The sequence below is a fragment of the Saccopteryx bilineata genome, chromosome 3, assembly GCF_036850765.1.
Source record: "Saccopteryx bilineata isolate mSacBil1 chromosome 3, mSacBil1_pri_phased_curated, whole genome shotgun sequence".
Classification (NCBI taxonomy): domain Eukaryota; kingdom Metazoa; phylum Chordata; class Mammalia; order Chiroptera; family Emballonuridae; genus Saccopteryx; species Saccopteryx bilineata.
This window is the reverse complement of record NC_089492.1, coordinates 281797466-281812223: the sequence shown is the minus strand read 5'-3', so window position 1 is coordinate 281812223 and position 14758 is coordinate 281797466. Positions and strand designations below refer to the sequence as shown.

The 14758-nt window shown below is 52.5% G+C and overlaps 1 protein-coding gene across 6 annotated transcripts in view; it reads right to left on the bottom strand.

Moving 5' to 3' along the window:
• Window positions 1-14758, bottom strand: part of PADI2 (peptidyl arginine deiminase 2) — an 80622-nt gene that overhangs the window by 15214 nt on the left and 50650 nt on the right. For 5 of the 6 annotated variants that reach the window (XM_066270313.1, XM_066270316.1, XM_066270312.1 and 2 more), the window contains 7 exons: window positions 11411-11472; window positions 8791-8908; window positions 8261-8386; window positions 2947-3125; window positions 1520-1623; window positions 646-757; window positions 26-133 (listed from right to left, as the gene is read on the bottom strand). In XM_066270313.1, coding sequence (XP_066126410.1) covers window positions 26-133; window positions 646-757; window positions 1520-1623; window positions 2947-3125; window positions 8261-8386; window positions 8791-8908; window positions 11411-11472 — 809 coding nt within the window. Of the gene's footprint in view, window positions 1-25; window positions 134-645; window positions 758-1519; window positions 1624-2946; window positions 3126-8260; window positions 8387-8790; window positions 8911-11410; window positions 11473-14758 lie in introns of all 6 variants that reach the window. The other variant, XM_066270317.1, reaches the window with a different exon arrangement.

Sequence of the window (14758 nt, the reverse complement as noted above, 5' to 3'; positions counted from 1 at the left end):
ACCAAGGTGGCCCTCAGCATCTCACCAGGAGCTGCTTAACGGGGAAGTCCTTCAGGTTTCCATCTCGGGGGGAGTCCAGCACCACTGGGAAGCCTTTGTGGGGGGCCTCAATGTAGCCAAACTCTATCTCATCCTGTGGGGACAGCAGGGAGAGCCATCAGATGAGCCCAGAGCGCCGCCAGTCAAGACCGGCCAGCCTCCCCAATTTTCTTCCCGACGACAGCAAGTGACAGCCATGGTCCTCTGCTTATATATCCTTCTGCAGACAGTCTCTGCACATCCCAAGCGTGTGTGTGTTCATATCAACCCCCTTTTATAAAACAGAATTGGTAACATCCTGTATACATTTTCCTGCAAGTATCACCTTAACTTTGGAGCACATTCTGTATTTATCATTGGCTTCTTTTTAGCTGTTGTATAGTACTCCTCGGTAAGGCTATTGAATCATCCGAATGCTTACCCCGTCCCCCGTGGGTGGACATTTGGATTCTTTTAGTCTTTTGCTACTTAGGTTGCATGCAAGCATGTATGAGCTGATAGCAGAATCCCCACACGTGGAGCTGCTGGGTGCCAGGGTATCGATGTTAAGCCAACTCTGCCTGCCTGAGCCCCGGGCCACGTCCTTTCCAGCCCGGGGTTCCTTACCTGGATCCAGCGGTCTCCTCGGTTTATGTACTGGAAGCAGACCTTCAGTTCGCAGTTGGTTTTCTCAACCAGGTTCTTCACCTCTTTCAGGAACAGGTAATTGTCCTTCATGCTGAGAAGTTTAAGGAAGAGGGGAAGCCCACGGGAAAAGGTGAGGAGTAAGGGCCAGCCCACTGAGGCAGCAACAGCCACTGACACCTCTAGGCTGTGCTCAGCAGGTGAGGCCACATCTGCACCCATAGTCACCTTTGCAAAGGCCGCTGGACTCAAGGGCCAAGCAAACACACCCACACATGTGGTGTTTGCTGAGGTCATAAACAAAAAAAATGAGGAGGGAAACTCTCACCCCCACCTGTCCCAAAGCCCTGTCTCTGACTCCTCAGATTTCCAAAGAGCTCTTTTTAGCAGGGAGGCGAGGGAGGGGCAGGTCCTCAGGGGCTTTGGGTGTGGCCAGCATCCACTTGCGGGCACTTCTTTGCCCGCTTCTCCTCTCCCTGCGGCTGTCTGGCACAATAGAGGTGCTTGATAAAAAAACTGCCAAATGAATGAGATGAATGTCCCATTGCATAAGAGGTTCCCGCCACAGTACGGGCCAAGAATAAGAAAAGAAACGGCAACTATTATTTTTAGAGCACAGAAACTCTGTGCCAGGACCTCGGATAAATACTTTGCCTGCTTTGTCTCATTTAATCCCCACAGTGAGTCTGTGATGTTATCATTTCAGGGAATTGGCGGCACAGACCAGAGAATTGCTCAAGGTCACAGATCTGGTAAGAGACAGAGCCGGGGGTCTGAACTTAGGCCTGCCTGCCCCTGAAGCCCCCGCGTTAGCCACTCTGTCACACGGCCCCTCCGCATCATGGCCACTGCTTACCAGCACACATACACGGACACAGGAGGCAGGATGCTGGGCGTCATGATCCATGGTGCAATCCGGAATGTCACGGTGTCCGTGAAGATGGGTGTCCGGGGGATCTCCTGGGCATGGGAGAGAAGGGGAGGGGATCAGAAAGTCTGGTCAGGGTGCTTTTCACGCCTGCCTTCCAAAGTGGGTGACACTGGTGACAACAGTCCACTAATTGAGCACTTTCTGTGTGCCAGGCCCTGGGGTTCACTCCTGCCTTACCCCAGGGGGTAGATACACTATAATCCTAGTTTTGCAGATGGGTAAACTGAGTCATAGAACTCAGTAAGTGGTAGAGCCTGGATTTAAGCCCAGGTTGTCCAGCAGCTGAGTGCATACTTTTTAAAAAAAATTTTTAATTTTATTTATTCATTTTTAGAGAGGAGAGAGAGAGGGAGAGAGACAGAGAGGGAGAGGAGAGACAGAGAGAGAGAAGAAGGAGGAGCTGGAAGCATCAACTCCCATATGTGCCTTGACCAGGCAAGCCCAGGGTTTCGAACCGGCGACCTCAGCATTTCCAGGTCGATGCTTTATCCACTGTGGCACCACAGGTCAGGCAGAGTGCATACTCTTGACCACTTTTTGATCCTGCCCAAGTTATCGTCCTGAAGTTGGCCGCATGATGGCTGAGCCAGCCCCAGGCCGTCTGTTTCTGTGGGCACCTTGCCCTCTTCCCCTTGTGAGTGTTTTGACGTTGTCTGGGGGAATTTGGCTATGTCTCCATTCTTCTCTGTTTTAAGGAAAGGCTCGGGAAACTTGCCTGGAACCAGAGGGAAAATGAGATATGATTCCCGGGCTCCTTTGCAGGAGAGGCTTTAAAAAGTTAAAAGAAACGAGCCCGTGCCCTTGTTGGGGCAGATGGGGTGGGACTGTCGGTGTGCTGGGTTTTCCTGCCCAGGTCCGCCTTCTGAGTCTCTGCGGTGCCCACTGGAGGGTCCGTATGGGAGACCCTGATGGCCAGGATGCTCTGGGCACTACTGGGAGCAGGAGAAACCCCCTCCTCACCTGTGCTGATAGCTGTGCCTTTTCTGCCTTTTCTTTTCCCTACAGACCGGAGGGTGCTTTGTGAATGAGTTCTTACAGGTTTGGATGCTCTTAACCATCCTAGGAAGTAGGAGCTTCTGTCAGAAACCAAGGCTCAGGGAGTCAATTACCTGCTCAGCGTCTCATGCGCTTGAACCGGGCAGTCTGACTCCAGAGCCGGTTCTCATCAGTCTAAGATAGACCTGAATGTGAATGGTGGTGGTGGTGGGGCATCTGGGTGTCCAACCTGGCCTCTCCCTTGGTGCTTTGAGGGGAGTGGAACATAGGGGGAAGGTCCTGGACAAGGCCCTCTGGAAGGAGCCCCACCTGCAGCCCAGGGGCAGCCCTGCATGGTGGCTGCCTGGAGCCCTCACCTCGGTCACATACTCCAGCAGGCTGACATGGATGGAGACTAGGCCTGAGAAGCCCTCATCGGGGAAACGTAGGCCTTCCACGAAGAACAGCAGCTCCGCAGAGCCGCCCGTGTACTTGACCACGTGGTAGAGCTTCTGCCGGCCCAGGATGTGGATGTAGCGCTGTCCGAAGAACGGGTCTGGAGGGAGTAAGACCGGTGTCAGACCCCTAGCCCACCAGGAAGAGGTTGAGGAGGGGCAGGGTCACTGATGGGGGACAAGATGGCAGAGTAACTTGTCTTCCAGATGAAGAGATAAAAGCGCAAGCAGAAAATGCCACCAGAGGGGCTGTGGCCTGGTCATCATCCCAGAATTACCGTGCGCTACCCAACCCGCGTGCCTGTGAACCGGACAACCTCTCTGCTGGCTTCCTCGTCTGTAAAAGGAGCTAACTCTCCCGGGAATAGCGCACATGGAATGATGGCAGAGGGTGATTGAGCAGCTAGTGATGCTGAGGAAAGATATTATTATTGTTCCTATTTACAAAAGAGGAAACCGAGTCTCAGAAAGGAGAAATGGCTTCTTCAAGGTCACCTAGCCAGTAAGTGGCTTAGCTGTGACTTAAAATCATGTTCGATTCTGAACCCCAAGCTCCCCTCCCATTATATAAATAAAATACCAATGTGCCCATTTACACCAAAATGCCCATCTATGTAACGAATGCCGTACTGGCCAGAAGACCCACACGTGTGTCTCTGGCTGTACTTTTCCGTAACTGGGAGGATGGCAGGCTTGTCCAGTGCTCCTGCCCCTCAGAAACCTCCTAGTATACACAGTGCGTTCCCTGCACTTTGCACAGTCACCTCCCTCCTTGATTTGTGACACTTCTGGGACTCATGCCCAGGTCCCTCAGAGGCCAAGCCAGGGGCTCTGATTGGAGCTACCCCATCCTTTCCCATTGCAGTCTTTCTAAATGATCACAGTGTTTATATGTTGGCCCCAAGAGGTTGTCACCTTTGTGGGGGCAGAGACAGGCCCAGACAGTCTGGTACATGGTCATGTTTAATAAATGTCTAATGAACCAATGAACCCATGGCTCCCATGGCACTCCATATAAGAGAACTTTTAGACCAACTCTGAGCACATGTATTGAATTATTATTCTATGACCAGCATGGGCAAGGAGTTTGGGGGTGACAGAGACATGGCATCTCTGTTTAAGAGCGGTGCTCAGCCTCCGATAAGATAGAGCAGAGGTGGGAAGCGTCCTAACAGAGCTGCAGGGTGGGTGATCTCGTGGGGTTACTGAGGAGGTGAGGGCCAGGGAGGAGGCAGGCTAGGGAGCATCTGAGCAGAGGGGGGCAGCCTTTGAGATGTCTGGGATGGAGAGGAGATACTTGCATTGGCACAGACATGGAGGTAGGACCCTATGCAGTTCTGGAAGGAGTTTCTTTATGCCCTGAGGAGCTGGAAGGGCAGAATCAGGCTCAGCTTAGTATGATCATCAACAACGGTAAAGGTTAATGACCAGTCACCCAAGGGTTAGAACGTGTAACCAGAACAGCCCTGGCACAAATAGGGTGGTTGATTAAAACTTGCAAAATGAATGGAGGAACCACTGCAGCCCAGGCTGAGGTCAGCACCTCACATAGGACAATGTGCTCAACCAGACCCTGAGCATACAGGATGGGACAAAAGTAGGTTTACAGTTGTGTGTATGGAAAATAATACAATAATTAATAAATAATAATATGAGAATAAACTGTGTTTCACATATTCACAATTGTAAACCTACTTTTGCCTCACCCTATATAGCTCACCAAGGGTGGTCACCTAAGTGGTTATGGCTTCCAGAGTCAGAGAAACCTGGGCTCAGATACCATCCTGGACTTATAAGCTACGAAACCTCAGGGAACTGACTTAACCTCTCCTAGCCTCAGTTTACTCATCTGTCAAGTGGGGGATGATGATATCAATGACACAGGGTCATTAAAATGGCAAGATAGAATGATACGGCATCGATAAACTTGGTAACCACGGGTAACCATCAGTAACAGAGCTGGAACCTGTTGTTATTACCACTACGAGAGCCTGTGAACAAGTAAGCGCACTCCTTACTGCAAAACTCATGACCTTTTCATCGAATGGCTTATGAACAGAAGGCAAACAAATAAAAGCTCATGTCACCTTCCCTTGCCTGGGCCCAAGAAATGAGGCCCACAGACTCAAGCACTGAATACTCCAAGGAGCTCATCACAGTCCAACCCAGGAGGTGAAGTCTTTTTCTTGGATCCAGATGGATCTGCATAATTAAGACACTCCCTCCTTTCCCAGGCACTTCTCCACGCCCACACACAGCCGGACTGCACTTGAACTCATGCTCAAGGGGAGTGATCTCAGGTCTGGAAGCCAGCTTGTCTCTGCAGAAAGCTCCAGAGCTTTGGTGGGGGGAAGGCTTCCCCAGGGCCTGGGGAAGGCAAGAGCCTGGCCAGGGAAGCGGGCTTAGGGGGAAGGACATCATCTTGCCCATCTGCATGCAGTTTTCTCCCTCCTCTGGCCTGCAATTTATATGCGTCTCTCTTCTGGTGGCTTGGGTCAGCTTCAGGCAGACCAATTCCTCGGCGGAAACAATCCAGCCACTGTCCCAAGGAGCCTCCTCCCCTTATCCCCTGTCCCCAGCTGGGTATAGGTCCACCTGGCCATGACTGGCTCTCCCAGCAGAAACCAACAATGCTCCTTTATTGAGTGGCCCACATGCCTCGAGCCAGGCCCGCTGGTCATCCTGACCTCTCCTTAGCCCCGGGCATTGGTCTTGCTGGGCGCGTGGTATGGTTTGGCACAATCCTTCTGGTCACTTTAGAGACATTCCACCTCCCAAGGAGAGTCCTTAACATGATAGTATGATCACCTGTCCTGGTTTGCCCAGGACTGGGGGGATTCCTGGGAAGAAGGGTTTTCAGCGCAAAACCCAGAAAGGTCCTGGGCCAATGGACAAGCTGGTCCTGTAGGAAGAGGTCAGACCCCAACTCTGGGATCCTGAGGCAGAAGCTGAAGCTGGGTCACAGACATCTGGGTCTTCCTAACAGCATTGGAGACTTGTATCTAATGATTATAATGAGTAACTGTAATAACGGCCCCAACAAAAGCAACAAGTGCCATCTAGAGAGAGCGTTCCACGGACCGGCCACTGTGCTGACTGCCTGACACAGGATCCCCTGTAATCCCTGTCACCAGCAGGACAGTCAGGCCTCTTTTGTCCCCAGATCACATCACATATAAGGAACACAAGGTGTGGACTTGCTTAGATCTAGGATTTGAGTCCCCTGGGCTCCAGAGCTCCCTCTCGGGGTCCCTCGGCCTCCAGTTCAGCCCTCTGCCCTTGGGTGACACAGGTGACACATGATACTCCTGTAGCACAACACATTCTCATCCACAGGCGTTCTTGGATTTTGACAAAACCCCACAATGTCTGCACCGGAGAAAAGGAAACTGTGCTGCAGACCGATTATTTTTCATCCTGTTCTTCAGTGTGACACCGAGCGCTCATCCAGGATTCAACAGTTTGCGGGAAACCGATTATTCTGGGATCACGCTGCATCAGTGCTGCCGCCCCTGCAGGACGGCAGCCCAGATAACAGACTGGGGACCGGTGTCCAAAGTGCTCACACAAGTGCTTCCTCCTTGTCTTGTCTGCTCAGGACCCATCTCAGATGGCGAGGGAGGGGGAGGGATGTGATTATGGGGCCAGACCTCCATCCACTCCCATTAATAAAAAGAACCTTCTGGATAACATGCAGGCATCCCTATTAGCAATGGGTCACAGGTCACAATTCAATTCAATGTCATGGTCAAGAGGCCCAGGTGAAGGTCTGTCTGTCCCTCTCCAGCCCCCGCAGGCAGTCCCATCCCCCCGTGGCACCCAGGCCTGGATAAGGGTAAATATCAACATCTTTGGCCTCCTGGAGCAGCAGAGCTAGCCTGACTCTGGGGACATTCCAACCTGTATGAGGTCACTGCCTGAGACTAGGGTGGATCAGGAGGACTGGCTCAGGTGGCAGCTGTCCATTGCTGTCCTGGCTAAATCACTCCCTGAGGTGAGGGTCCAGGGCCCCCATGACCCACCCTTCAGGGTGACTGCTCTGGTTATAGTGGGCTGTCCGGAGGTGGGCCCCAGAGCTGGGCCAGAGATCCTGGGTCCCCAGACAGCTGGGCACCCAGGGGCAGCCCCACCCTGCATGCATGGCAAATTGCAAAGCTATTTTGCTTAGAGAGCATTTTAACACATAAATCAGACCTTGACAGTCCCTTGCTTAAACCCCTTTAATGGCTATCCACTGTCCTCAGAATGAAAGCTAAGCCTTCTCTGCATGCCCTGGCCCCTGCCCAGTTCGTTGACCTTGACTCTCACACATCTCCTACCCCTGGTCTTCTTTCTGCTCCTCCAAGCTGGTTCCCTCCTCTGTGCCTTGTAGGTACTGCTTCCTGTGCTTGGAACACTTCCCTCAGCCCATAAACGGTGGTTCTTTCTCATTGTTCGTTTGGGTCTCAGCTCAAGTGTCACCTGCTCAGGCTAGTGGTGCCTTATGTCTGCCCCTGCCACTCTTGACTACATGGTCTGTGTCATTTCCTCCAATCATGCTACTTACTATGTCCCCCTCCCGACTGCCACATCCCAGGTGTGATTGCAGAGTTCACTGCGAGGACCCCAGCACTGAGGACAGCACCTGGCACGGAGGGGTCTCAATATACGCTCATAGAAAGATGGAGTCAGAGCGGGCTGCTCACGGCGCAAGCGCGTGCCCTACACAAGGGGGGCCCTGGATGCCCTGTCCCAGTCAAGAGGAGCATGGGGGTCACTCCTGCAGGGTACCCACAACATCGTCAGGGGCTCTTTAAAAGTGAGCGGCAGTTCTCAGCTCCAGGAGGTCTGAGATGGGCAAAATATTCCTGGGGGGTTCCTGCTTCAGGTATCATGAAGGTAACATGTCTCCAGAAAAAGACAGCCCTCCAACGCCCTTCCTCCCGTGGTTCATGGGGAAGAAGGACCTCTGGGTTCTACACAAACCTGAGTCATAACTGACTCCTTTGAGAGCCAAGAGGTCTGTCCCGCGGGGCCTCCTGACTTCATAGGACAACTATTACCATTATGTAAAGACCCAGTTACTTACTAAGAGGCCAGTCCTGGCTCTCTCCAGCACCTGCACCTGTGGGGGCCACGACAGCTAAGGGCAGGGGGCCTGGGGAGCCTTCGAGGGCAGAGCTGGGCCCCACTGGGGGCCTCTCAGTGAGCTCTGCGTGGAGCGGACCTGCCGGAGGGCTGGGCTGGGGTCACTCACTCTCCACGTAGAACACGCCCACTTTGTCCGAGTCCGACATGGAAATGTAGAGGACGATCTCGTATCCTGTGGGGAGGCGGTCCGGGCCTTTGGTCCTCAGGATCATCTGGGACATGTCCTTGAGGTCTGAGGGGTGGACGCACGAGGAGGTTAGAATTAAGAGACCAGCAGCTGGAATGTTGGCTTACAAATTTATAGTCAGGACAAAGAAAAACCCACAATGTGCATTATGGAAACTATAGAAAAGCATAAAAAGCGACTGTCATCTCTAATACCACAGACGACCAATAACCTTCTGGGAATTTCCTTCCAGTCCTTTTCCTACATCTGTGTATCTTCTTTAAATACACGGGTCCAGCGGAACTATATTAATAGTTTATTTTTTGTTTTTAGCAAGAGTGAATATTGGAGTCCCATCCCCAGAAGACCCAAGGTCACTCCTTCCTCAACCTCAGCCCAGCCTAGGGCCTGGCATGAGTGTTCCCATTGCCCCACCCTGCCCCCAGCCCTGACTGTGGGCCTGCTGGTACCTTCTTTGGTGTAGACCTTATTGTCCCTGAAGTCCTCCTTGGGCAACCAGGGCGTGTCTCGGTCACAGTTCACCAGCAGGATGGCCCCCTGGCCCTCGGGGCCCCAGGTCCAGGACGCCTGCATTGGCAGAGAGAGAGGTCAGTCCCCTCTTCTCTACCATCCGGCAGATATTCCCAGCCCCAGACTTCACGGGACCCTGGAGAGCCAGCACTAGCAGGAGAATAAAGAGCAGCCATCACTCATTGGGGCAGCTGTGACCTGGCAAATGTGACTCCCACCTCCGATGCCCAGAGATGGTCCATGTAAGCACCAAAGTCACATTCAGGAGGGGGACGGGTAGTGGCAGAGAGAGACACAGAGATTGGAGGGCTGATGATCACTCATGAGCCTCACGTCTGCTGTGTCTGCGGCTGGAGGGGGGCGGAGGCAGGGAGCTGGGGGTGTCCAGAGAAATGGGCAGACAGACATTTACAACAGGCTCTGAAGTCCTCAGAGGGGCTCAGGGGAAGACGCCTAGATGGACAGACACCCAGCTGTTTCCAGACACGCAGAGTGCTCCAAATGGGACCTGCAAGGCGATCCGTTTTCTACGCTGCAGCCAGAGTGGTTGAGAACGATCTCTAACCAGATCAGGTTGTTTCCCTGCTTTCATCCCGGTCAGAGCCTCCCTGTTGACTTAGGATAAAGTCACTGTGGCTTGCAAGGCCCGGGGAGACCTGTCCACCTCTCCCTCTGCTCCTCTCCCCTTCCTTCTTGCTCACTCTGCTCCCCCATACTTGCCTGCTCCCCAAAGAAGCCAAGCTCTCAGGCTTTCACCTGCACCGATTCCTCTGCTTAGAAAGCTGTCCTGTCTCCCTTCACCCGGTCAACACCACTCCTCCTTCTGGTCACAGCAAAACTGTCCCTTTCCCCTGAAAAATTTGATTCTCCAGACCCGAGCAGCTTCCCTGGGTGTACACTTCTGACACTGTACATGTTCTTTTGGGGGTGAATTTGGAAGAAATGTGAGGAACAGCTACCCATGTCATTCTTTATTTAATGTGGTTCCCCGAAGGCAGGAGCTATGCCTCTGGGGCATGACCCAGTTCTGGAATATAAAAGATGCCCAACAATTATGTATGAAATGATAAATAAAATAAGCAATGAATTGGTTCAGTGGTAGAGCATTGGCCTGGCATGTGAATGTCCTGGGTTTGATTCCTGGTCAGGGAACACAGGAGAAGCAACCATCTGCTTCTCCACCCCTCCCTCTCCCCCTCCCTCTTCTCTCTTTCTTTCTCTCTCTCTTCCCTTCCCACAGCCATGGCTCAATTGATTCTAGTGCATTGGCCCTGGGTGCTGAGGATGGCTCCATGGAGTTTCTACTTCAGGCTCTAAAACTAGCTTGGTTGCAATCATGGTCCCAGATGGGCAGAGCATCGGCCCCAGACAGGGGCTGCTAGGTGGATCCCAGTTGGGGCACATGTGGGAGTCTGTTTCTCTACCTCCCCTCCTGTCACTTGGAAAAGATGAAAAAATAAAATATGCAATGTCACTGGCCTGTATGGAGAAAGACTGGGTAAGTTCAGGCCCACGGGGACAGTAGGACTTCTGCAAGGCTGCAGAGCCCTGCTGGGATGCTTCAGTGGCCTCCGTGAGTCTGTTGTCACATCTTGGCCAGCAACACAGAGCATATATATATGTGAGGCTGACTTGGTTGGCTTGGGAAGGCAGGACCAGGGCAGAGCCCACGGAGGAGCCTGGGAAAGGGATTCTCCAATAGTCCTGAGGCCTCCCTAGCAACATGGCAGGGAGTCTGGGGCCAGCTGCTACTCCCCAGGCTCCTCGCTGGGGTTTTATTTAACTTTTAAAACTATCCATCTATGTGTAATTTAAACCAGGCTTTAGATTGCTATGGTAAATAATTAGAGGATATAACAGAGCAAAATCAATGGAGCTTAAAAACTGGTTTGAGTCAAAAGGACGGAACAGAATGAGAACATGGCGCTATCTGCACATGTTAAAATTACACGCACGCCAATCAGACCACGGGTTGTGCAAGACTTATAAGAACAGAAAGAGACACATTAAACCCATTAAAATGGCCCTTTGTGGGGGATCAGAATATGCAGGATAAAAGAGAATGAATGAATGAATGAATGAATGAATGAATGAAAGAGGAGGGGGGATGTGCACACACCATTAAAGATCATGTGCCTTAAACTGAGGGTGATTAATGCAGCTTTCTGCTCCTGGTGGTCTCTCCTACTCACATTTAAAGGTTTTTTTTTGTTTTTGTTTTTTTAAAGGCAAAATAATAACAGCAGATACTTTGGTGGCACTTCCTCTGGGGCAGGACATTAATTTTCTCCCAACAACTCTGTGAACTGAAGGTCCCCATCCTGTGGGTGTGGAAACTTGGGAACCTGTTCTGTGGTTGTTCCCATAAGGAGCTCGGCTCCCCCGTGGGTCTGCCGTGGTGTGCTGCGAGTCAGGGAGCCTGTCTTGGACCCCACCCTCCTCCTCGGAGACTGCGGGTTGGCTGTGCTTGCTGGTGGGAGGGTCATGGCTTTTTGCAGAATCCAGCCTGGGGCTCTGCCTTCAAAGCCCCCCAGTTCATCTGCCCAGGTAGCTAGGTACCTTTTTTGGGTTGTTCTTCTCGACCATGCCATCCCGGTCTGCATCCACATCCAGGGAGATCTCTGGGAACAGACACACAGGTGAGCTGCTGAGCCTGCCAGACAGGCTGGGGCAGAGACAGGGGCAGGGAAAGGAGGAAGGCCTGTGGGATTAGGGTATAGCTTATCATGTGCTTGGTCCCTGGAAGGAGAGGGTCTTGCTGAGGTAATTTTAGCCAACCCCCTGCCTCAACACTCCCTGCCTAACGGAGAACATGGGCAGATGCTGCAGACTTTGCAGCTTATGGCTCTGAGAGGTGCTGTCAGTTGGGTCCGATCGCCCACCATTTCCTGGTTCCTCAGTCAACTCTGGGTGGGATGAGCCTCAACTGTACAGACCTTCCCAAGGTCACACAGGTGGCACTAACAGAATAGGGGCACATACTGGGGTTGGTCTGATTTGAAGTTCTTATTTTCTTTTTTTTTGTATTTTTCCTAAGTTCGAAGCGGGGAGGCAGTCAGACAGACTCCCACATGCGCCCAACCGGGATCCAGCCGGCATGCCCACCAGGAGGCAATGCTCTGCCCATCTGGGGCATTGCTTCATTGCGGCTGGAGCCATTCTAGCGCCTGAGGTGGAGGCCATGGGCCGTCCTCAGCGCCTGGGCCAACTTTGCTCCAATGGAGCCTCGGCTGTGGGAGGGGAAGAGAGAGACAGAGAGGAAGGAGAGGCGAAGAGTGGAGAAGCAGATGGGTGCTTCTCCTGTGTGCCCTGGCCGGGAATCGAACCTGGGACTTCCACATGCCAGGCTGATGCTCTACCACTGAGCCAACCATCCAGGGCCTGATTTGAAGTTCTTATTTTGAAAATTGTCATAGGATTCCTGAACTAATATATACCAGCCTGTCTAGGACATGTGTGTGCACGTGTGTTTGAGCGTGTGTATCTCTCCCAGAATTCTCAGTGCTCTAGGTCCCACCTCCAAGTACTGAGGGCTCTACTTTGGGTGGGAAACTGGGTTTCCAACCCCTCTTGATCTGAGGGTGCCAGAGAGGCCAGGCTGTCAGACAGAGGATCCAGGGAGGGGTCCCTTTTTATCCTTTCTCTTGGGGAAGGGACCTTTGGTATCCTAGCTGAATCAGGCCTTCCTGGGAACAGACTTTGTGGCAACTGTGAGACCCTTAAATGAACCCAAGATTCAGCATCAGACAGTGCTGGGTTTAAAACCTAGTTCTCTGCCTATACGCTGTGTGACTTGGGGCAGGTTAGACAGCCTCTTTAAGCCCCAGTTTCTTTACCAGTAAGGGAAGTTGCACTATTTGCAATAGTAGAAATTACAGATATTTTGAGTCAGATACTTCTCTGTCGAGAGGGTCGTCCTGTGAATTGTAGGATGTTTAGCTGTATCCCTGGTCTCTCCCCCCACTAAATGTCAGTAACACCCCCCAGCTGTGACAGCCAAAATGTCTTTGTATATTGCTAACTGTCTCTGGGAGGCAAAATGACCCTTTGTATTACAGACCAACTGGGCAGGGCAGGGGAGTCGTTGGGAAGGTGATGGGAGCCTCACACAGAGCGAGATGGGCCGGATCCAGGCCCAGGAACCGCCCGGCAGGCTCAGCCTCACATTGGGCATGACTTGGACTGAGACAGGAGTTGGGTGGGAATGAATGAATTCCTGGTTAGTCCCCTTGGCAGGCATGTGTCTCCCTGGATTGGGTGAAGAGGAGGGTCCTGGCGCAGAAAGGACACTGATGTCACAGGTGGCTCACCCGGAGTCTGGGGATTATGTTCAGGTCTTCCCTTTGCCCAGTCTGATTCCCTCCCATCCTTGAATGTGGCTTTTCTGGGTTGAGAAGAAGGCAGGCGACAGGAGGCTTTAAGGGCGCCTGGTCCTTGGGAGAGGCGGCAGGCCAGTGTCACCACATCTGCGGCCTCAGGGTCCATTAGATACTGTAAGGGGCATAACTGTGTACCCTCCTCCTGCTGGTCCCATTCACTCAGCAGGTCGCTGGTGAGCACCTGCTGTGTCCCAGGCCCCATACGGAGAATAGAGCCCCAGTGGTGGGCCATCGGGGCACAGTGCTGGCTCCCAAGGAATCCCCAGCCCTATGTTCCCATTTTACAGCTGAATAAACCCGGACTCAGAGACGTCCCCTGTTAGAAAATGGGGCTGATAACCTGAGAGGCGGGGCCGGGATAAGGGTTTTAGGGATAAAGCGGGAAAGGCAGAGAGCCACGGCTGCTGTTAAAGAGGCTGAAGGCTCAGTTGGAGGAACTGTATTGATTTTGGCTCCCAGCCTTCATGAACTTTCCAGCTGGACATTCCCGCTGAAGCCCCTCCCTGGGAACCAGCCGCAGGCGCAGCCTCCTGAAGGGCTCGCTCTCTTTTGCTTTTCAAGATAACAATCTCTCCTGTGTGTACAGTTCACCCTGCCAGCAGCAGGCACTCCCCATGCATTTTCTTCCATCTATGACACTAGACGGAGTGATGCCCCTCCTGGCCGCCCCACCCTACAGATGAAGAAACCGAGGTACCCAGCAGGGAAGTGACCGGGATGTCCCTAGAGAGTACAGAGCCAGATGTCCTACACGGGCCTCTGACTCCAGGACCCTGTGCTAAGCTGTTCTCGCCGCTGACTCAGGCTGCCCTCTGCCCTGGGCTGCTTCCAAAAGCCAAGCCTGCTTGTGGGCCGCTTCCAAAACCCAAACCCCTAGGCCTTGCTCCCCTGAAGGTCATCCCCAGAGGAACTGGCCGCGTCCCCACCCTGGTAGCCCTGTGGCCTTCATCTCTAGGCTGCAAGGTGGCTCTACTTTGCGGCTTCCCTGGTGTGTCCCTGGGAGCAGTGGGTCCCAGGAGATAAACCATAGAGCACTTTATTGCGCTTTCCTTCACTATGATTACTTAAATTAAAATTTTTTTTTTGTGAATACTTGCACCATGTGCAAAAGAAACCGACTAGTGCCAAACAGCTTCTAAAGAAACACAGCAGGTCCCCCTCAGGGCCGTTCCCGCACCTGCCTGAAGCAAGCTCCTTAACACCAAAGAACACGTTTAGTGCTCCTTCTGGATTTAGGGAACTTGGATATAGGTTTCACGGACTCTCTATTTTGCAACTTGGGCATTATGTAATTGGGCTTCTTTTTTTAAAATTTATATTTATCTGGTATTTATTTTTTCATAATTGGGCTTCTATGTCACTCACCTTCCTACCTCCCCCCCCAGGGCTGAACATTTTCTATCTTATGACCCATGAACCGTCTCCAAAGTCAACTGAAATTGCTTTCTCTCCCCTCCCTCGGGATGTCCCCTCAAGCTATAAGCCATCCCTCAAGGACTTCTGCCCTTCAGAGTTTCTCCCAATGTCC